General features: G+C 42.3%; 1 protein-coding gene across 1 annotated transcript in view; it reads right to left on the reverse strand.

Moving 5' to 3' along the window:
* The window catches only part of MYZAP (myocardial zonula adherens protein), a 476,299-nt gene that overhangs the window by 15,452 nt on the left and 436,129 nt on the right, over positions 1 to 24,718 (reverse strand). The window contains exons 14-15 of the mRNA XM_085644097.1: positions 21,083 to 21,124; positions 17,037 to 17,078 (exon numbers count right to left, since the gene is read on the reverse strand). Of these exons, the coding sequence (XP_085500223.1) occupies positions 17,037 to 17,078; positions 21,083 to 21,124 (84 nt within the window). The remainder of the gene's footprint in view (positions 1 to 17,036; positions 17,079 to 21,082; positions 21,125 to 24,718) is intronic.

Raw genomic sequence — 24,718 nt, forward strand, 5'->3', positions numbered from 1 at the left:
TTTGTAAACCCATCAGGACCGGGAGCTTTATTGGAGGGGAGCTCTTTTATGGCTTGCAACACCTGTTCCTCTGTTATTAATTATTCTAGGTCCTCCTTAAATGGTGTATCCAACTCAGGGAATCCAACATTCTTCAGGTAGGAATCTTGTAATCAGGCATCACAATATTTCCTAACATAAAGGGTCTGGTAATAAGCTAGACAAGAGCCTACGATGCCTTGGTCAGTAGTTTGTGGTTTCCCCACTCATCTATTACAGATGTGATATATAGTTTTTGGTTCTTTGTGTCCTTATTGTTTGGGCCAGCCACCGGTCTGCTTGGTTCCCCCTCTTCGTAATACATCTGGTTTGTTTCTAGAGGATTGTGGGCTGCATCTTTCATCAACATCGCCTCCATCTCCCTTTGGGCATTTCGTGTGGCCCTCTGTGTTTCCTGCTTCCTGTGTGTTTGAAACCTGTTTCTAACTTTGATATTTCTGTCTCGAATTCCAACCTCTGAACTCTGGCCAGGAACTATGACCTTAGCAGCATCCAATATTGTTGCCCACGGCATTCCCTCCATTTCATTTTCTTTAATTAATTCTCAACCACTTCACATAAGTTGCCTCCAAGGTCAGGATTTCTAAACATGATCTTAATTTTCCAGCATCTCTCGGGAGTGTGGGGGTAATCAGCAGGGTGATTACCACCAGTGATTGGTCAGACAGGAGTCCTATGCCTATATAAGAGGATATCACACAGGAGAACATGGAGGCAGATACAAAGTAGTAGTCTATCCATGAGTGTGATCTGTGGATGTTGGAGAAAAAGGTGTAGTCTCTCTCTACTGGGTGATGGGCTCTCCTCATGTCTATCAGGTGTAAATCATAGAGGCCCTGGCTGAGGGCGGGCGGGGGATGCAATGGCTGCCATGAGGAGTGGGATCTATCTACAGCATAGGCCAAGGCTCTCTCCCCATTATTTGGAGACAACATAAACAGTGTATTTTCCATTGGGGCAGCCCCCGACCAGCAGGTGTTCAAAGCCCCCCATTGCCCTGCCCAAATAGCATTGTTAGATAGATGAGAATGTTTTGGCCATCCCAAAAAATCATAATAAGAGGAAGCGCGGCTTCAGGGCAGAGGCCACGAAGGCAGCGCCTAGCCGCCACCCCTTCCCCTTCCCCGCGCCCCCCAGCCACCGACAGCCAGCATTACAACCCGATGAGGTGTGTCATCCAGAAAGTCTCAGGACTGATTGTGGTGCATATGTGTGGTATCTGGGCCAGCCGTCAGAGGGCCCCCTGCACCCTGGACAAATACGGCAGTGCACATGTGCTCGCTGGTGTGGCCATTCAGTCAGTCAAGAGTCATCTGAGGGGGAAGTCTGCATCCAGTATCCATTGTTTTTCTTGTTGTGCTTTGTAGGCTACTCACAGTGTAGCCATTCACCATTTAGCCTGGTTTGCTGCATTCTCGATGTTGGTCTATGTCAATCTAGCTGTTTCTCGCTGGGTGTCTAGTCCTCTTCCAGCTTGAAGAGGGGTACCACCTCCTGGCGCATGGAAATTGAAGCATGTTTGTCCTTGAATACAAACAATAAATGCACATTGAAAACCTCAGCGGTATGGGATCTTGTGTGCCTGTGTCTGGGCAGAGACATACTCAAATAGGACCAGCGTTAACACCCTGACAAATATGGAGTCAGTCCGCTTCATTGCTTTCAGTATGTTGACATTTTGTCTGAAATGGTGGATCCTAGTCAGGATGAGCTTGTTTTGGGTTTTGTGAAACATTGGGTTGTTAGTTGAGTAGGGTGTTAACCCTGCTCAAGCAACAGTCACAGTCCCTCTCAGGGTGAACCACAAATGTCACTAAATTAACCTGTGCTTAACCCTCTGATAGCTTGGCACAAAAGTAGTCAACCTTAAAAGAGGTAATGTGTAAAGTATCTATGCAGCACACAAAAAGCAATAAAGCGAAAACAACACAAGAAAAATCTCAGGCCAATTTAGAAAAAATATAGTAAATGTTAATAACATATTTGACACCATAACGCCAAAATTCAAATCATTAGATCTGGTGTCATGAATTTTCAAATGAGTGAGGTATAAATTAGTGCCTAAAAGATCAGAGCACCAACCGTGGACATAGTCAAGAGAGACTGGGTCGAAGTAAAATATATGGCCAACTGCAATGGATCGTGAGGCGGATACAAAGAGCGGATTCAGCCCAGTCACCACTTACCTTTGGAATTAGAAGAAATTTGGAGAAAAAGTTGTCTGAGAAGATAAAGTTCAGTTGGGCAAGGCTGCACGTGCTGTACGAGGAGGAGGCTTTGTCATCGGGGAGCTACTGGATGCAGTCACAGTGTAGATTTCCATATTCAGACTTAGTCTCTTTTTTAGAAGTCAGTAAACTCCAGAGGGACTAGGCTGTAGCCAATGAGAGTTCCACGAGGCCAGATACCCATTTGGAGAAGGACCGCTGAACAGGATTTGCTGCTGCGGAGCAGAACGTAGCAGGAGCTGGGTGGATAGACAGGCAACTTGGTCCCAGTCTCCTCTCGGTTCTCAGAGCAGTTTTTAACCAAAAATGTTCAAAGTCCCAAGTATTGGCTTTTTTGCAATCTGGGCACCTGTAACCCACCACAAAGGGTCCAGGACTGGAGGGGCACTACTTGGCTGGTTAGGACTCGCTCAGGCTGGGTCCAGGTGCTCGTTCAAGATGGTTGGAGTCTGTTCTGTTCCTGAGGCTCTGCTCGGGAGGCCAGCCTACTAGCCCTTAGAACTCTGGTAGTCCTGGGTTCAGCAGTGGAACAGGGCACAAGCATCAGGGTAGCCTCAGAGAGTTCAAGGCAGGCTCCCAGCACCAAAGCAGTCCTTCTAGGTGGAGCATAGCATTCTTGTGGAGAACACAAAGGCCACAGCAGCAGGCAGTCCTCTTTCCGCATGTCCAGAAAGTGAATTGAAGAGTGCGTCTGAGGGTTCTAATTTTATAACCGGTGTCCTCTTTGAAGTAGGAGAAGATTCTAGAGAATTCCCTTTGAAGTGCCTGAAGTTTCTTGCTTCCCCTGACCTGGCTCCATGCTAGTTGCTTGAACAATGCAGGGGTGATACGTTATTTGTGTGAAGACAGGGCACAGCCTATTCGTTGCAAGTTAGACAGTGCCCAGCTCCGCTTACCCCCATCCTGCCAGTTGATGGGCCATCCAGGAACTCCTGATCTATTGTGTGGCTGTTTGGGAGGAATAAACAAAGTCCAACTACACTCAGTCATCTGACCAAGGAGCAGGCTGCAGGTAACAAACAGTCAAGGGGCAGGAAAATTCCAACTTTCTAAAAAGGGCCTTTTCAAAATTGTCATTTAAATCCGACTTTACCACTAAAGAGGATTTTAAATTACAATTCCTCAGACACCAAACACAAAATATTTACCTGTTCCCAATCAAAATGTAGTACTTAATAAATGTAATAAGGCAACCCAAAGCGATCCTATGGGAGAGGTAGGCCTCACAGCAGTGAAAAATTAATTTAGGAGTTTTTCCCTACCAGGACATGCAAAAGGTAAAAGTACATGTCCACCCTTTTAGTTACGATGCACCCTGTTGTATGGGCTACCTACGGCCTACCTAGCAGTGATATATGAGCAATAAAAGGGAAGTTTAATGCTTGGTAAGGGGGTTATATTAGCAAGTCGAATTGGATGTTTACAAATGTATTCAGGCTGCAATGGGACATGTTTTAAGGGGGTACGTAAGTGGATCACACAATAAATGCTCCAGGCCCACTTGTCTCTTTTAATTTACAGGCTTGGGTATATGGTATACTACTCTACAACGGACCTATAAATAAACACAATATGCCAATCAGGTGTAAACCAGTTTTATCTTGTTTAAAGGAAAGAGCACAAGAACTTTAGCACTGGTTAGCATGGCCAAGTTCACACAGTCCTAGAGCCAACATAAATAAATATCAGCAAAAAGTGGAGGCATAAGGCAAAAGGTTTGAGGTGACCCTGCAGAGAGGGCCACCTCCAACAGGTTTGATATGAACTAAACACTCTGTGTACAGTCCAGTTCCACGTGGAGGTCCTTCTGGCATGCCACGAGATATCCAAATAAGTTCTCAACATAATGGGTTAGATCTTGAGGTTGGATTGACTCTGGAATCCCTCTGATATGAACATTGTTGCAGCGCTAGTGGTTTTCCTAGTTTTCAATTTTATCGGTTAGCCATTGTCACCTCTTCTCTAATTCATCAACTCGCACCCCCAAGATCATCGTGCTCATGAGCGCCTTCCACGACTTGAGGCTGTCCACTTTCATATTTAACTGCTACACCACATGGGCCAGTTCCACAAGTGGTTTCACAAAATCTCATCTCATTTCTCTTATGAAGACAGATGGTAGGTGTTTATTATCCCCACTGGTGGCTGTAGCTGCATTGTCCCCCTTTGCGCCCATCAGGAGAGCAGGTTGACTCCTACTGACCTTGATGGAGGCTTGAATGTTCATTTCCCTTGTGCTTTTAGAGTGCTGAGGAGGTCTCAAATTGACCATCCTCTTTATTCCCAGGATCGGGCCTTCACCATGTATGGGCCTTCGTGCCCTCTAGAGCAAGGTGGTGAAGTGAGGAAATGGGGTTAACTGCAGACATTGCTAAGTTAGCTTGGCTGCCATTCTGCCGCTTTTGCACACAAAACTACATGGCTCTGTTCTCCTGAAATACTTTGCTGACGCTGCTTCACATGAGAACTGTCTCCCTTTCACATATCCAGCGGAGCACCGCGCTCTCTGTCTGCACAGCCTGTTCAAGGTCGAATAACAATGTATGCTGTTGATTCACTTTGGTCAGTCCCACGCACACATACATAATATGAAGCACAGTGGCCCAACCGAAACTCGGGTGCTTTTAATATGGCATTACATGCATGAGAAGGCACTTGGAGAAATCCTCTCCAACATAGAGGAGCTGTGCTGATCCTGAGATGTAATTCACTACATCTGATCTCGATGGTATGGGGTCTCGCTGACAAAGCCCAGAGATCTTCTATAATTATTCTAAACTAGCTCATGAGCACGGGCAGGGTGGTAAAAGGAGCTATAGTCATGTTTCCACTGTCATTATAATACGATTTCCTCTTTTGTGCTTTATGGAATTGTAACAATGCTAATTATATTGTTTTTATGCATTATCCTGCTCGTATTGGCTAGAGTACTGCACCTTAGAGCACGTTAGTTAAAAATAAACATGTTAAACTATACAGTGTCTCTGATTACTCAAGTTGTGGACAAGTATGAGTGTGATCGAAAGAGTGTTCTTGTTTCCTACTATTCCTGAGAGTTCACTAAGTCGCATGTTCTAGGTTGTCTAATCATTGGTAGCTACGCTGTAGTACGGAGAACGAATGAGACACTAATGCTAGTCGGATTGGGGTTCTGAGCACTGAGGTGGCTTTTTTAGGTACACAACAATACAACGAGGTCCTGGTTTCCAGCGTATAGTTCTGTGCATGAGAAGAATCCCTGCAACAAGGCGCCCTAATGTTTGGTCTGGTTCTTATTTACGAGATGCTTTAGTAGTGCTTCTACTTGTCCACAATACCCTCACTGCTGTTTTCTGGTAAACAGTGCTGACGGCATAACCTACCTGTATTGATACTTTATAGGTCATTTCAGGCTTGAAATTATAAAATGGTTTTCTCATTCATATGAATTACGAACCTGTCGCGCTACCACGCTTTTAAGTTGCTTTCCTTTTCTTAGTCCTTATGGCTGAGGTCAATATTGCGGTGCATAGCCGCACGCCAATTCGACATGATTTGGCAGCATATGGAGTGCCAGACGCTTGTATCGCGCTAATCTTTGTGGTTGGAGCCAATCCGGCTTTCCACTTTTAGGTAATTTACTCTTGGGTAACGTTTCCAGCAGTGAACGGTGATGATAATTTGTTCCATACATACACTCCCACTGTAATACCTGTAGCGTATCGGCCATATACGACTCTCGATGTTACGATTTCAGCATGGCTACAGCGTATTTGGTTTAATGGTGCCCTCCCCCACACCATGACTCTGGTCCGGTTAAGCCCTCTGTTGATTCCAGGGGCCACTTGGCCAGTTTTGGCTGGGTAAACACTACATCCTCGATATCTAGCAGCCACTGTAGACAAATTGCGTGTCTTGCACACCTCCTTGATTGAGGTGCATAGGGCTCTAGTACAATACGTTTCCCACAATCACCAGATGGGAGCACCTGGGGTTACGGCGCAATCAGCTGGCCTGGCCGGGATGTCTATTAGTACCCGTCATGGTTAATTCAGTTATGGGCAAGCGACCACAGAATAAGGATGATTTGCCTTACTGGCTTGCTGAGAAATTTGACCAGCTGGAAGCGGTATTTCCTAATATCTTTCCTGTGGAGAAACACAGGATCTTAACAATAAGTTTGCAGAAAGACTTAATATCAGTAGTAACCGATTGTGAGAATTGGGGTAAGGTGTTTGCAGCAGTGTATGCGAAGTGTTTTGGCACACCTTCTATGTCTGTGCTACCCTCCGTGATTAGGCGTGTTCAGGATGAGCACGACCCGGAGGCAGCAGTGGAGTTGGGGATGAGGCTTGTCGGAGTGTTTGATGTAGTTGCTAAACTCATACTTGCAAACGTCAAGGGGGATGCGCTTAACTTTCAAGTGTCTAATGCTTTACGTCTTGTCTCAGAAGAAGAGAAACCCCAAGTGTTGCCAAAAATTATTGCCGATGACTATAAGACCATTGGACGCAATAGTTTGAGTTTTAAGCCTTTTGTTAAAATACCGGCACAACAGCAAACTCAGACGGCGAGGTCTAATAAAGACGACGTCCAATTTTTCCTAAAAAGAATTGGAAAAATAAAAAACAGGGCAAGCAACAACAGAAACAAGGGTCACGTGCAGCGTCACCGGTACCCGAGCCCTCTGAGCGCACTTATGATTTGTGCAACCGTGCGAGAATTAGGTCTCCTGACAGGTTTCAGGTCCCTGATCAACGTTCTCCTCGTTCTTCACAGGAAACATCGGGCTCACAAGCCGGTGGAGGAGATTGCCAGGATCGGGACAGAGGTCGAGGTGCCCCGCAAGGACGCGTGCAACCTCATCAGACTGACGGTTAAGGAAAACAGGACGATTTTCCTCATCAGTGCCCTCCGTTTCAGAAACAGAAAGTTGCTGCTTTAACAGCGAGATATGCCACGGATGGTGAAAACCCGCCTTCGAAATCTAACTTGGGCAGTAACGCTGCTAGACAGCGCAGCGGAGGTTACCATAGTGCGGCAAGCACTGCGTCCATTCCTGGATGCGACAGCAACTGACACTTTCATCACAGTAGAAATTGCTGACACCAGAGTGGCTCCCCCAGACAGATTATATTAAATTGTACTTTTATGTGAAGGTGATATACAACGTGTTATTGAGGGGATTTTTGGGAAAATCTGACTTCTTCGTATGACATCTTGTTAGCTGAGGCAGACTGGCCCCCGCCTTTTGTTTTAGCCGCTCCAAGGGGGGGAGGAGGTAATCCTCCCTAGTTTTTCACACAACGTAGCCAAGGAGCAAGCAATGGCTTTTGCTAAAGAGTGTGCATTGGTGCTTGCACTGGCTCTGTACCGTACTCAGGTGGGCTGGGATAAAACCTCTCCGACTCATGAAACATCATTGAGGTCTATGCCACAGCCACAACCCCAATATCCACTGCAGCGGGAAGCAAAAGCTCCTGTTTCTGAAATTCTTGAACAATTGGAGTATCAAGGAGTTGGAGACATGTGTGTCACCGATGAATAACCCTCTTTTTACAGTAACCAAACCAGATGGGTTGTACTGCTTAGTTTTGGATTACCGACATTTGAACTCTCATGGTCATAACTGTGCGGTTCAGAATACCCATAGCTCAGGACTTGTAGACAGTCTTGTGCGTAAAAAATATAAAACTACACTTGACATTTCCAATGTCTTTTTTAGCCACAATCTGTCCTCTATAAGTAGTCAATGGACAGCATTCACCTTGGGCGGTAAACAAAAACAATTTACAAGATTGGCCATGGGCTACAAAAACAGCCCAGGCGTTTTTGCCGCACGTGTTGTTTCTCTGTTAGACGACATAGACCCTGATGCGCACTCGTACGTTGATGATATTTATCTCACGGACGACGAATTATGGCCGCATCATAGTTTTGTTTGCGGACTACGGTTACAAATTTAACTTGGCAAAATCACACATTGCAGAGTACACAGTGTTGTTCCTGGGCTATGAGCTCAATAATGAAGATCGAGGCCTGGCGCCTCACTTCTTGGAGAAATGCGCACGATTGCACTCTCCTACAACCCTGAAAAAATTGCAATCTTTGCCCAGCATATCAAGCCGCTGTATGCCTTGATACAACCTACCTTTACAAAAGCCTGCTGGCTTCCGGAACATTCAGCTATTTTGCAATCCTTGAATCTAAATACTTGTTAACACGTGATAACCACACAAACCTGGTGATAAGAATTGTGCCTGGGGCAGTGAGTTTCACCTACTTGGCATTTAATGATGGTGACACAGTGCCTATTGCTTACAAGTCACATTTGTATACTTCGGCTGAACTGCGTTGTTCAACTGTTGAAAAAGTGTTGACCGCAGTCCAGATGGCGATCCTGAAGGAACACAAACTGGTGCAAGGAAAACGTATGATGGTTGTAACACCATATCCTGCTCTTGAAGCTGTGACGAAAGCCAGTGCACCAAACTCAAAAGCTTTACATCCACGTTGGATACAATGGGCTACTTCGTTGACATCATCTGATGTCACCTATATCTTTGACTCCTCATTGCAAACTCAGGAGTTCTTACAGTATGAATTTGTTCATCCTGCTCCTCTGTCAAAGCGCCCGCTCAAGGACTACCATTGTATCATTTATACCGACGGTTCTGCGCAACCGGCGACTGGATCAAAACATTCTTACTCGGCAGTATGCGCTATAGTGGCAGGTACCATAGTGAACGGTGAGTTCAAGTCCAGTGTCGTGCACACGCAGGCACTAGGGGACTGTACCGCCCAGTTAGCGGAGCTGCGTGCTCTGGTGCTAGCACTGGAGTTTGCGGATCCTAATGTGACTACCTTGATTGTAAATGACTCTTACTACTGTGTGCAGTCTTTTAATGACAACTTATACTTTTGGTCTCAAAATGACTATCGTGATTCTAAAGGCTGCGCAATTAAGCATAAAATGCTTTGGGTTCTAGTCGCAGAGCTCAAAGAACGTCAGCCTCTCACACAAGCAATTCCACCAACGCGTAGGAGTATACGCGGTCGGTAACCGTTTGGCTGATGAAGCAGCTAAAACAGCAGTAGCCACATATTCAGTAGCAGCAGTTACAAGATCCATGACTAATATTGATGATGACAACTTGGCAGCTATAGCTGCTACAGAGACGGGAAGTAAGTACCCACAGGGTTTCCCTTCGAAATACTCTTATCATTCAAGTCCCGATATAGTTCTCTATGTGAGAATTAATGACGTTGGTGACAGGTTGATTCCCAACCAGGACCGCAGACTAGCATTGATAACAGCCGCGCATGAAGGCATGACCTCGGCTCATGCAGGAGTTTCGGCGACTGTCTCTATCTTACAGCAACGTTACTCGTGGCGTGGGTTATATACAGAAACCCGTACTTATGTGCTTTCTTGTGACAATTGTCAGCAGATTAAACCTTCAACGGCAGCACGCCCGCCCCAAACACAGCTTTACATTTCTAATAAACCATTCAATTGTGTTTATTTAGATCACTGCGGTCCATTTTCTTCTGATACTGCGTATAAGTTTATCTTGGTTGCAGTTAATTCGTGCACACATTTTCTTTGGGTTTGGCCACAATGCAGAGCTGATGCACAAACTGTCATCAGGGATTTGCATGTCTTTGTGGGAATTTTTGCATGTGGCACCTTTCATTCTGACCAGGGTTCCGCGTTCGCCTCCAAGGCGGTGCAAGTCAAATTTTCTTCTCCATACAGGCCTGAGGGCAACTCAGTTGTGTAGCGAATGAACCGTGACTTAAAGCAACCCTTGACAGCTATAGTTATAGGTACTGGCAGGAACTGGTTCGCCCATTTGTATAGCGTACAACGTACACTGAATAATCTCCCTAAAAGATCTCTGGGTGGGCAGACCCCGTACGAATTGCTCTTTGGCATGAAAATGTTTGTTCCGGAACTTGATGGTCTAGACATGGCGGCGACAGCTGCATCCTTTAACGTACATAACCATTCTGATGTGTTACAGAAACTACAAGAGACTCGAGACGGTCTTGCAAAGGAACATTTACCCTCCACCACTGAAGCGGCACTGCAGATTCCGGTAGCCGAGTTTGGCCCCTCTTATCGTGCACCTGTCCCAGTGTTTGGCGTGAAGGGTACTCGTACAGTCATTTTACCACCGATGCTTGGTCGCAAAGATAACAAATACATCTCAGAGGACAATGTCAAACTACAACGCCTGGCCGATTCTACATAGTATGACACCTCCTGCTTCCTGTCCAACAATATGCAGGAATACAGTCTTGGCCATTTCCAACAACATCAGGCCTGACACTGCCATAGAGATGACCACTGTTACTGATCCTTTGCTAAACCCTCCGGCTTGCACTCTTCATGAAGAACCTGAATATGCGTATCCCGCGACAGAGTCATTGCCTGGTTTGCAAGACAACACACTAAACAGTCACATTTTTCCTTTGACTAACTCTACATCATCGAGTCCCCCATCCAAATGTTCTATTTTTGTCACCTGGTTTAAAAGAAATTATTTGATTCCTTCCTGGACATACATTTGGTTGGTGCTCATCGCCATTTTTTTGTTCATGTCGATTGGATTTGTGAAATTTTTCTTCCTTTTAATAAATGGTCACTACCTCACTGAACGCTCTGCAGTAAAAGTAATGGATAGAACTTTGGCACCGCACTCCTCATCACACATCATGAAAAGGGACCTGACTTTTGTCAACATCTCTGCCTGGCCAGTTGCGGATGGAATAGTTTGGGGTCCAAATTCATGGCCCCACAGAGGCGGTTAATGTTCCCAATGTACTTCGCGTTTCTATGGGGGATGTAGTAAAACATAACATACGCTCTGATGATTGGGAGGTACAAGCCGTTGAATCTATTTTCTGATTTAAAGTATTATGCTGCATTTGATGCTGAGGATTGTATTTAAATACTGCAAATTATGCCGATTTATTTTGTTACCAGCAATTTGGCCATTATTACCTGCATAAAGCTAATACATTTAGAAATGTTTTTAATTTCACACAATGGGAACATTGCCTGGCTCCCATTGAAGGAAGTTCGAAAACTCTTTTGAAAACATTTTTTATATTTCACTGATTTTAATATTTCCAACCCATATTCATTTTATTTTAAATTGAATAATACGTCCAATTCTAAAGTCATGCTAACCCACACTAAATTAGTGTATTTCAAATTCTTTATTGATCACCTGGCAATGGGTGGCTATGAGCTGTGGAAGGATACAGTAGATCTTAAGTCTGTTTGGGGTTCTAAATTCTGGCAGGTACAAGGCTCTAAAGTGTTGCATCGTGTGTGCCTTATCCCAATACAAATCCTATTTTTGAATAGTTCGATTTATCAAACAACTTGTTTAGGTTTAGCCACTGCAAAACAAATGAATGCACCTAAAATACCTACACTGGCTCCTTATGACACCTGGGTTAATCATACTGACTTGGCTATTGATGATTTGCAATTGTTGCTTACCAATAATACTTTTAATATCTCTAGCCTGGACTCCCAGGGTTGGTTGGTTTGGCAAACAAGTTCAGATTCTTGCCAACGCCGTATTTTTAGGCAAGGCCCCAAGATACATTCAGGATAGACCTGATCCATGTTTTTCTGACTCCCATTCGGGTTACTTTCTATTCTGTAGGAAAATTATGTCAAAATTGGTTGCAACACTCGACCCTTACGTCAGTTATTTGTCACTGTTGTCAGGTGACGTTGACTTGACAGATCTTATTAAAGGGCCTTCTGGTCCAAGATCGAAAAGATTTATTTATGCCACTTACAATAAAATCTGGAAGCTGTCCCAAATTGAAGCTGCTTCGCGTCTAAGGGCAATAGACCATGCTAATTTAGAAAAAGTCCTTGCTGTTGTTGATAATCGTATTAACACTCTTTCTTCCCGTATTTACACATTAGACAACATTGTTTCATCAGTTGTGGATATTGTTCATGATGAAGTATCTGTTTTGTATCATGGTCAAAATCAATTGCGTTCAATTATGCAGTTTGCATGGACATTGCAAACTTTGAAGATGGGGAAAGTTCCATGGGATTACATGAACACATCATCGTTATTTACGCCATTTAACTTGACAGATAGACAACAGTTTATGTCCAGGAAGGATTCCACATACACACTGCTACATATTGAAAAATTAGAACCTTTGCCTTTTTCAGTTGCTGAAACGAATTCTGCAGTGTGGCTCATCCATGGGGTAATAACTTTGCCATTTTCCTTGTTTAAATTTAGTTCATGTATGAAATATTATCCCTTGGGCAACTATGAACCTTTAGGAAGTGCATTTCTTCAGGAGGTGTGGTCTTTACCATTCACATACAGATGCTTACGGGATGACAAAGAGGTGTACCTCACTGGGGAGTCATGTGATTCCTCGCCTGATCATTCTCTTGTGTGTAAGATTGCACAGTTGCATGGCGCATGTAATTCAAAAGCATCCGAATTTGGCGTGTATTTTGAAGGGTCATCCAGTACCAGCTATCACACCTACGTTTACTCTGCTAGCAAACAGTAACTTTTCACTTTTTAATAATAAAGATTGCTGTGGCATGCTTGCTGGCATCACTTACATTGTAACAGTCTCACAGCGTGTGGTTTGCAGTACAAATGTGCTTTTTCTACCCCCGCACGGGAGGCTCGACATCTCGATTTGGCCTTCCATTCCGACGTTGAAGGCAGAGTTCAACAAATTAAGCAGAATAAGAGCATTATTGTCCCAAAAAGAAGTTGCTCTCACATCTGCCCGTGAGACCTTCGTCCTTCACATGGCTAACACCCGTACAGAGGTACAGGCGCCTCTTAATACCGATCTCCCACTACATTTCAGTGCGTTGATTCACACTATCTTCAATGCTTCTAACACTACAGGCATTGACCATTTTTTTTTAAAGCTGTGGGCTCTGGCCTTGTGACCTCTTTTCAAACTATCTTTGGTGTGATACCAGCATTTATCCATTCTATTTTTTCCAGCGTCTTCGGTAGCTTACCACTATTACTTGCACTAGCTACTGGAATTCTGCTGTTAATTTGCTTGCTCTGAAATGGATGCTCTTCCTGTGGCACCAAACAGCCGGGACTGGCTGATGCTGCTTTGTAGTCGCATGCTTGAAAGCTACGGTACTTTACCACTGGCCACTCTGAGCGTGGCTTATGGATTATCCTTTCATTTTGGTTATATCACTTGCGTGCAACCAGTCTTCTACTGCCTGGAATGTTAGTTTGAATGGTCATTGGATCTTTTCCTCTCCAATATGGTGTCTTCTGCCCCGGATTATGACCTGCTAATGAGTCCTCTAGTGGCGCATGAGGTGGAATGTTCTGGTGTTGGGATTTTGGCCTGCGCAGCTGCGCTTGGAGTTTTAGCGGAATGGGATGTCTGTGCAGCTGCACATAATTTCCTACAACGAAGTTTTCTTGAGGAACACGCAAGTTGTCCACTGATGGTACTAGAAGCTCCCATTGTTGATGAACATGTATGTTCATTCTCTTTGCTGGAATGGATGGCTACTCTCTTTTCTGACAATATCAACGACTTCCTCTTGGAGGCTGTTGCAACATACTGCTCATACACCTTAATGGATTAACCTGGATGACTTCCATCATGTGCCGGATATTTTTTAATATGGCTTTTCTTTTTCACTTTTTTTCTCTCAAAATTGAGTTTTTACACACAAATTAGTGCACCATTTGACTCTTTGTCCAAATATGACTGCTGCTCCAAATTCTTGCTCACTCTTACTTGAACTCTGTATTCTATTGAGTCCACTGTCCGTTGGCCTGACCAAGGGGAGGGTGTAGTGAGGAAATGGGGTTAACTACAGTGACATTGCTAAGTTAGCATAAGTTGTATATGTTTGGCTGCCATTCTGCCGCTTTTGCACACAACACTACATGGCTCTGTTCCCGTGAAATACTTTGCTGGCGCTGCTTCACATGAGAACTTTTTACCTTTCACATATCCAGTGGGGCACCGAGCTCTCTGTCTGCACAGCCTGTTGAAGGTCGAATAACAATGTATGCTGTTTATTCACTTTTGTCAGTCCCACACACGCAGACATAACATGAAGCACAGCAGCCCAACTGAAACTCGGGTGCTTTTAATGTGGCATTACATGCATGAGAAGGCACTTGGAGAAAACCTTTCCAACTTAGAAGAGCTGTGCTGATCCTGAGATGTAATTCACTACATCTGATCTCGTAGGTATGGGGTCTGGCTGACAAAGCCCAGAGGTCTTCTATAATTATTCTAAACTAGCTCATGAGCACGGAGAGGGTGGTAAAAGGAGCTATAGTCCTGTTTCCACTATCATTATAATATGATTTCCTCTTTTGTGCTTTATGGAATTGTAACAATGCTAATTATATTGTTTTTATGCATTATGCTGCTCGTATTGGCTAGAGTACTGCACCTTAGAGCACGTTAGTTAAAAATAAACATTTTAAACTATACAGTGTCTCTCATTACTCATGTTGCGGACAAGTATGAGTTTGATCGAAAGAGTGTTCTTGTTTCCCACTATTCCTGAGAGTTTGCTAAGTCGCATGTTCTAGGTTGTCTAATCATTGGTAGCTTCGCTGTAGTACGGAGCATGAATGAGACACTAATGCTAGTCGGATTGGGGTTCTGGGCACTGAGGTGTCTTTCTTTGGTACACAACAATACCCCGAGGTCCTGGTTTCCTGCGCATAGTTCTGTGCATGAGCAGAATCCCTGCAACAGTGGATCTGCTTGTTGTGGCTCTGAGTGCTAGGAAGCAGCCCTCAAACAGTATCAGCTTATGCCCTCTCATGCTGTGGTTCCTGGAGGTCCTCCAATGTGCCAATAGCCCCCTCCCAACACAGCAGGGAATCAGCCCCACTGCCCTTAAAGTCTGTGGGTCAAGGAGTCTGCATGCCAATCAGCTGCTCACCTCCCAGCCCACAGAGGCGTTCCTCTCTGGTGGTTCTACAGGGTCGCGGCTCATGGGAAGGCCCCAATGTCCACCACAACCCCGCTCAGGGTTGGCACAAGCAGAACCGGAAACCCTCCCCCGTAGCTCTGTGCCTCCACTCGCCAAAGCACTAGTCCCACTGGAAACACTGTAGGGGCAGTTGGTCTTATCCCGGCGGGCGCCGCTCAGTTAATGGAGGTGGCCATCTTGACTGGATTCCATCTGCTGGTAGGACATCTGCGTAGTCCCGCTGCCGTGATCATTCAGCAGAATATTTTGCTTTTCTGCTGTGGCCACAGGCACCAGATTGCTGCTTCTTCTATTAATAGGCGTTTTAGGGGAATTAGGACGGTATCTTGGTATGGTAGGGGCTCAAGAGGGCTCTACCGCACTCATAGCTCGACACTGACACATTCAAATGGGTTCTCATTGTAGCCATGCCCCCCACAATATACTTTTTAACAAATGTTTTTCTTTCAGGAATGTGAACCCAACAAAGGGCAGCTATGCCTCTTAGGCTTTCATTAATGCATTTCCACCTATTTCAAGGGGATCGCAATGTGCCTCCTACCTAATTAATATTCATTGGGCAGGAGGTTTCACTGCCTCCTGCCAATCCACATTAAGTAATGTGACTTATTAGTACATCAGTTGCATCGCAAAACCCTAGACAGATCGCAAGAAGATTGGTAGGCCAATTGTACCCACTATTTGTGACCTGCTCAATGATACTTTTGCCTCTTAGTTCGCTCTTTTGCTTTTCCTGACATGTCCAGTAGAGCATGTGATCTGCTTCATGTAAGTTGATTACAAATACATCACTAAACAAAGCAGCCGTGGCTGTAAATATGAAACAAGGGGCCACGCTTCCTCTCCTTTTTCCAAAGAAGGAGCTAGAAGTGCACTAAATGCACAGTGTCCTGGCTGCCTGAGCTGAAATTTACCAGGCTGAGGATTTCACAGTCCTGTGGTCGTGACCTACTCAGCCTAGCAAAAGTGCCTCGAGGCCCTCCCCTTGTGAAGAGCAGGTGCATCACCAATTGCCTCAGACCTGGGTGCTTCAGTTTTTAGCCCTGAAGTGTCAAGGCACAAGTGTCAATCAGTGACACCTTGTAACAGAGTGGGGTCAGCATGCCTCACTGAAACCATACCACTCTGACGAGTGAGGAAGTGCTGGCTTTCCTCATTGGCTGACCTAAGGCAGGAGTCCCAAACCTACAATTTAGGTTTCTGAATGTTTGCTGCATGCATGCGTGCATGTATATATGTGTGAATTTGTTGCGAGTGTTGTGAATGGGTGTGTGTGTGTGCGCATTTGTAAATGCATGAGTGTGAGGAAGTGAGTGTAAGTGTGTAAGTGTGTGGCCCACCCATCCACCTCTTTGCCAAAATTACCAGGCGCATCTGAAACAAAGTAATTCTCCAATTGGTTGTACATATCCCAAAGTCATTGCACTAGGGCCATTATTGTTCATACCACCCTATCAAATTTCATAAGGTACAAAAACTCATCAGCTGTCAATGAATCTGTATCTAGGCAATGTTGAACTCATAATGGATTTTTCAAACAGTGTCCTGCACAAAACGTGATTCAAATCACTCATCACAAAATATAATGCAATTAAACCCAGAACCATTCAACCTGTAGTTTTGTTAAAGTTACGATAAACAAAACCATCTCATTTTTTTTATTTTTTTTTGTGATTTTGCTTCTCCGTGAGTTTAAGGATCACAATCAACAATGCACTAATATTCCTATTTGGATTTCACTATGAAACACCAAAAGCTTAATAACTTACCGAGGTGATGACGGTTCCCCATTGAGGTCCTGAGACAATGTACTGTAAGCAATTTAACGATATAAAACCATTAATATATTAACATTAGTTGTACAAAAATAAGTATATTTAGAAAGGTATACATTACACATATTTGGTTCAGAAACATGTTATTTAAGCACTAACGTCAATGCTTTCTATTCTGTACCACATTTGTCATTTCCTGTTCTGAGCATGAGCCAGGTCATCACTATGCATAGGGAAATATGCCAATCTCTATAGAGCATCCTTCTGGGAGATGTTTGTTACCTCACTGTGTCGGGCTTAGTGCAGACTTCTATGCAGTCAGTGGTGATTGGCTTCAGTAGCTTCTTGCCCTCTTCCTAGTTGCCTCCCTGTCCCATTCCTGTACGATTCAGCCTGTCCAAAATTAACAAGGCTGAGCTGAAATCGATCAGGAAATGCCATTTTCCTATTTTCCTACTTACAGATGTGGCCGCAGGATGGAGTTGGAAGCAGTGGTGTACTACTATTAACACTTGAAGTAGGTTGGCCTTGAATTTTTGTGTCAAACATGACCAAACTCTTTGGTTTACTCCTATTCCTAGTCAGTATCTTCACTGGTACTGTGACAATGGCATAGAAAACTGGACTGACCCCACCCAGAGAAGTGGACTGATCCATAGGCAGTGAGGCTGCAGCAGAGAGGTGGCAACAGACAAGCAGATGTCTGTCAGGTTTACTTGAGGTATGTTTAAAGAGAATATGTGGTTGTACTCCGACTAAACAGCTTCTGCAATTATATTATTTAAGTGTTGGTATCCAGTGAGCCCTTATTGCATTCTGGTACTTCAGTGTTTCTCATCACAGTCATTTACGAATTTCAGTATTAGTGCTCAGTGACACCCCAGTGTACTCTGGAACTTGCAATCTTTCACCTGTTTCCAATTTCAACCAGTATTACTTTGCATATAAGCAAATCTTCAAACACAGGTGTAACCGTTATTATCAATATTCAAAGGAGTACAGCTTTTCAGCAGTTCGACTAGTTCGAATGCCTCAAATAGTAAAGGCCACATAACTTTATTCAGAACAATTCTAGTACTTACATGCACATATTATTAAATTTGTCAGCTAAAATCCCTTTCACAGTGAAAAGAATGGCGAGATGCCCTCCTAAACATGATTTACGCAGACTGAAAATCATACAGTAGAATGGGATTTCCATGCAAACAAAATCTGCTCACAGTGGCAGGTGTGTGGGCATTGCAAAGAATGTTTGTGTAGTCTGCATTTTGTCATGCCAAGTTGGTGGCAAAATGTGCCCTTTTGGCCCTTGGCAAATAAAGTTGGGCCGGAAGGCTGGGGGTAAGATAAGGAGGAGATGAAAAGCAACTGGTACACACAAAAAGAAATGGAAGGAGCCAAAAATGGATTTGACCCTTGGTGCTAAACCTTTGTGATGCTCTTCCTAAGGATATTTCATCTTACTCTTGAATCTCTCTCCAAATTGTTTCAAAGGTTTCTGTCTGTCAGGTCTACTAATTAACGCATTTAGCAATAGCATCTATTTATCAACTTCACAAATTCCCATCTCCTCAGAAATCTCCTCTGTGATTCCCATCTACTCAGAAGTTCTTTGACTCATATGGAAGTCTAAATATGGAATTGGTTCTTCTCCTTTCAGTTTCCCATAAAATGCCCTTACTCACACTCCTTATTGTTTCCATTTTGTGTCTCCTGCTCTTCAACACTCGATTTGCTCCCTAATTCCAACTCTTCAACTATTCAACTCCAAAACCTAAATATTTGACGAACTGATTCTTTAAAAAAAAGATAAAGTCGTTCCTTCATTCTTTGTGTAGTAATCACTTTTACTCAAAGTATTATAAAAAAACATGAGTAGCAAATACCATCCGTGGTCGTTTTACAAACACTTTGGTAGAAAATAATTTAAAAACATATTTTGGCCCTCTTTCTATTGTTGTGCAGTTTTTTTATAATCTAATGCAGACCTATGATTAGAATCATCCAAAATCATATGCAAGACATTTCGTGTAGAAATATTCCCTTACTGTGCCAGCCTTTCAAGTGAAAAAGGAATATATATGTTTGCACAATTTTTAGTGTGGTGCAGTTCCAATAAATTAATGCAGCCTTAGGTATAGAATCATCCTCGATAATATGCACGGCATCTGATGAAGAAATATTACTATCCATACATTCCCCAACATATCAAGGGAAAATTGATTCCAGTATACATTTCAAAAGATCATATTTATATTAAAAGGCATTCTAGAAAATATATTATAGGGTCATTCTTAAAAAATTGGGAGACAATGGAAATAGCAATACTGTGCCAGTCTTTTCAATCAATTGATTGCCTATTCAGTTGTATTTGCTTATAGAGACAAAAATAATTTAAAGTAAAAATACCTCCTTCAACATTTTTAAAATAAAGATTCATTTAAAACTGGATATGTATTTTTTAAGGAAGGAATGTATGAAATTCAAATCAAAATTGCACATTTCCTGCTCTACTGTTTTTTGGAATAAAATATGAACTATACTATTTGAAATATCCAAAGCTGCAAACAGAACTCATACCTTATTTTTCATTCATACAAAACTTTAAAATACACCGGTTAAACTAAATAAAATGCCTGAGTGTAATTATAATTTATGCTGGTCTTGTAAATATAATCAATTAATTTTTTGTATAGGTTATTACATTGTAGATAGGCTAAAATAGTTTAGCCTGTTGTACAGAAGTAAATTATTGACATTTTTCAAATGAGTTTGCTTCTCACTTCTGTGAGCATTCTTAGTCATTATGTTTACCAAATGCTACTAATTGTAATTGTTTTAAGATAATCGACTTATGTAAAGCCATTGTATTGCTGCAAAAACATACTGCTGGAAAGCCACTTTTAATTTATCATATATATCTTGGTAGAATTGTAAATGTGCAAATCATCAACTAGATATGAGCAAAAGAGATCTGTTCTGGCTTCTATTGACTACTTTGTTAATGAATTAACATATCTGCTAATTCAATCAATGTTTTATGATGCCCTATTATTATTTTAACATAATAGCTTTATAATGGTCTACAAATTCTGTTTTCTTAATTGTTATTGCCTTTTCCAGATTTATATGAATTCCTAATGTCTAAATATTATCACGTTTTTATCTTCTCTACTTCTTTTCTACTCTTTCATCCTAGTTTCTATTTCCGCTGCTCATTTGCATACTTCTAATTTCCTCAATAATTAAGTGAACTGCATTGTATAAGCTAAATTTTCTAGATTCACTGATACATTTTGAAGTATAAATATATTTGTTTTATTTTGGGATTTCAATTATTTAATCTATAGTCATAAATATACTTAGTTAAGTTACACACATCTGTATGTTTTTATGTATGTGCATATATAAACAGATAGATGGATATTAATATTGTTATACTTGAGTACTCTCTAAAAATTCACTAAAGTTGAATAAACTGTAATACAGAATGAACCACACACATTTTGCACCAGTCCATTTTACTAAATAATTTTTTCCTACGACAACAATGGGAACATGGAATGTAGAACTAATGCTAAACTCATTTAATACAGTATTCTAAGTTGTTGTATGTATGTTCTAGATATTTGAACAAACAATCCATAATATCGTTTAAGCAAAGTGATTTTGTACTTTTTTTTTACTACTTAATTAAAATAGAACAAATAGATTTGACTTAAAACATAGTCTGATCTTTCATATTTATAAATCAGGTTTTAGTTCTACTTCTTAGTATGTAAAGACAAACTATAAAGAGAAATAATTTTTTCACGTTAGCCATTGTGCAAATATAAGTGGTTACATTCTCTTTTACATACGGAGCAAAAATGGTAGGAATTAAGGTGTGCTGTATTTTATACGCTGCTTTATTATTTATGTAATATGATGCCTGGTATTTGTGAAATTGTTTTTGGTATTTTAGAGACCGGGCAATGAGAAGTATCACAGTTAAATGCTATTCAGTGCTGTTCTACTCAAGCAAATTAGAAAGCTATTACCATGGCGAAGTCTGTTCTTGACTTAGGTCACTCGAGGGGGTGCTGCAAGAAATAAAATAAAAATGCACAATTTATGAACAACTAAATTGAAGTAAATAGTCCATATTGGGAAAAGTAATATTTAAAACACTGAAAAGGCTGACAGTTAGTTAGTTATTATCCAGATACAAGAAAATAACAGGCGATATATAATAATTCATACTGAACAGTATAGTATTTCCATGTTTTATATGCTAAATGCATGTAATTTACAACCGTAGTATGACACTACTCTCACTGCGTAGTTTACCTTACATTCTATAATTCAAAATATATAAACAAAAAGTATGTGTTGTATTGGGAAAATTGGCAATCTAATACATAGCGGTCGGTGAAGTTACTCTTTTGACCAGTGAACTCTAGTGAAACACAAATTCTTTCACTCAAATTATGCCTAGTGCCCCCAAAGGTATTTCAAACACCTTCAATCATTCCTGACCTTTTATCCAACAATACTTTGCATGCTGAAATGTCTAAGTTCATACTTAGAGTGCTATAAGTTAACACATTCCAGAATACAACTTGCTGCTTGTAAAAAAGTTAAGACAGCGCCTGTTGTACCATCCCTGTTAGCAAAGCAGGGATGTACACATTGCACATCGATTGGTTTGCAAACGAGGACCTAATTTGCTATGTGATCTCTACAAAGTGTTAACAACCCAATTTGATCATTCAGTCTCAAAATAACCTGCCTAAAAAATATTAACTAGACCGGTCATATTTTGCGACCTCATGTCAATTGCTTCAAAGGCAGGGATGGTGGTCTGCAAGGAACAGCCGACTACCATACCTGCACTTGCTTTGTGAAAGGGAAACATTTTTTAAAAGCATCCAGGTATACAAAGTGCTTTAAAAAAGGTTTCCAGTATTGGAACACATCGGGATGAGTAGATAGTGGTCCCGTGGTACTCTGCCTGCTCCCCGCAAGGCCTTCCAAAACCATTTCCAAAGGTTAGCTGTCCGGTTGGGACAGCTTCCCCTTTGCAAATCAGTTACCAACCCAACATCAGACATAGTAACTTTTCAATGGTTTGCAATGGCAGATGATGTCACAACCCAATAATACATTCCTGTGCAACACGCAAAGAGAAGAGGAATTCCTGTTTCACACCCCATGCTGTGTGCAATCGAAATGGCCACAACAACCCTCTTAATTCTTCCACCCAGTAAAAAGGGTTCAGGTACATTGTGAAAATGCTTTGTGGTTGCTGCAGGCTGATTCAAATGCTTTGCAGCCGGAATAACATCTAGTACATGCGGCCCTAAATGAAGATTTCACAATTGCAATGATGTCATAGAACGACATAAGTGATGTGGGGTAATAAGCAGTAAATGGCCAGAGTGTGTGTTGTTACCTTAGGGCACAAGTCATAGCCACTTGTGATAAGTGAATTTCTAGGTTTTTTTTTAATGTAAAGTAATATTTTATAACCATACGTAAAGCCAACCCCACGCCTTACTTACTGACTTTGACAAAGAGTCATAAAATCAAAATATAAAAAGTGAGCCTATTATCCTCTTTCTCCAAACATCACCAATATTTGTAACCTAGTGTACATTTCAGTAACTCATACAATGCAATGTTTAATAATAGTGATTATTATAAAACTGTTTAATAAAGTTTTAATTAAAAAAGTATGAGTCTTTCCTTTAACAGTTTTTATTGTTGCATATTGTGGGGTGAAAAAGAAAGACTCAGACATTGTTCTTTAAAATAAAAGCTGAAGAGCTCAGAGCTTCAGCTAGAAGTACCTTAAAAACAAAATGGTAAGTTCTCCTAGGATCATGGTTTTAATAACCGGAGACTTACTGTTTTTTTAATGTTGCTGTGGGGGCTGCTAATTCACTGCAGGCCCCCACAACATTAAAAAAAAATCCTTGGTTTGCACCTGCCACTGCTAGGGGCACCACGAGCATAAATATATTGTATCAGAATCTCTGTGACAAAGAAAGAATACTTCTCGACTCATTCTCAGCCTACCCCTTCAGACGTCCCTATAACACCACATTTTGCTGCCTCCTGTTTCCCCACCACTTACTCTGCCACACCCCTTTGCCTATTCCCAACATTCACCCTGGTCAGCTTAACCAATAACTCTCAAACACCTGGAACCAGATTCTACCTGCACCCACTCGCAGAATAATCCGAGCCTCCTCCACACATCTAGAACAGCGGCCTGTGTCATGCCCGGCGTTATCACCAACACCACCAACTCATCTTGGCCCAGGACCACCGACTATTCAACCACTATCACCACTGACACATCTGGGATGCTCAACTATAATCAACCCATGTCTCTTGCTAACTCAGAACACCCTTACCAGACCCATAATATGGCCCCACTCTCCTCACCACCTCCCATCAATGAGTTCTTGAGCCTCACACCCCACACCTCAATCAGAGTTCCAGCTCTATCCCCCCTCCTTTCCCTTGGCTCCCCCCACGCAGGCACTCCCTAACACTAAAAATTGGAGCTCCCTCATTATCTTAAGGCAGACATTCATAGCCTTATTAACATTACTACCGAGCTAGAGAATTATTGCTGTCCCACTAAATTTCTGGTTAAGAACAGACATTCACTTTCACATACCTACAATAAGCAGGCGAGACAGATCTCCCCCCTGCTTCCAATTGGTTATCAGCTACTGAATCGTCACCCCAGTTCACCTGGAGAATTATTCCCTACCCCAATGCCGTATGTATTCTAGCCCTTCAGATTGAAAGACTCACTATCAGGCATTGATATCCATACTCTTCTGCTCTCCTACAATCCTATACACTACAAAACCCCAGACAACTTTGGCCAAATCAAAATATTTCAGATTAATCCACACAGAGAACACAGACCCAATCCAAGATCAGTTAACAACTCCAACCTCAAGCACATTCCCATAACCCAGGCTCCCTCCGCTGACAATACACCCCACCTGAACATTTATGCTACTCAACTGCAAATCGGCATCTAAACACGTGGCGGATATTGCGGACCTCTTCTTTTCTCACATTCTACACCTCATAGTCCTGACAGGAACTTGGTTAAATGACTCCTCCACTCCCATTCTTGACATGCTAGTACAACCCAGCTACGACTTCATTATATTAGATAGACCATTTAGACCTGGTGGTGGTATAGCTTGTGTTTAACGCAACACTCTCGTGGTGAAGCAAGCACCAATTGTCTCTCTCACATCGTGTGAATACCTTGGCATCGAAATCTGGACTAAAGATAGACCTAGTTGCAAACTACATGCTTTTTTCACCCTCCAGGAGATAACCTCCCATTCATTGAACATATTATGGAAACCATCACAACTAACACTGGTCTACACTGCCCCCAGATCTTCCTTGGTGACTTCAACCTCCACTGGAACGACCCAAATGACCAAGCAGTGATCAGCCTTAAAACCTTCCTTGCTGACCTCAACCGTATCCAAATCTGGGACAACCCTACCCACAACCTTGAAGCTACCTTGGATCTAGTCATCTCTGAGGCCAGCTACACTAAACTGGAATCTATCATTCCATGTGACTGGACTGACCATCACTGCATAACTTTCCTCATCACAGAATCGCTGCCTTCAAAAAGCTGCAAATAA

Source organism: Triturus cristatus, chromosome 3_1, assembly GCF_964204655.1.
Source record: "Triturus cristatus chromosome 3_1, aTriCri1.1, whole genome shotgun sequence".
NCBI lineage: Eukaryota > Metazoa > Chordata > Amphibia > Caudata > Salamandridae > Triturus > Triturus cristatus.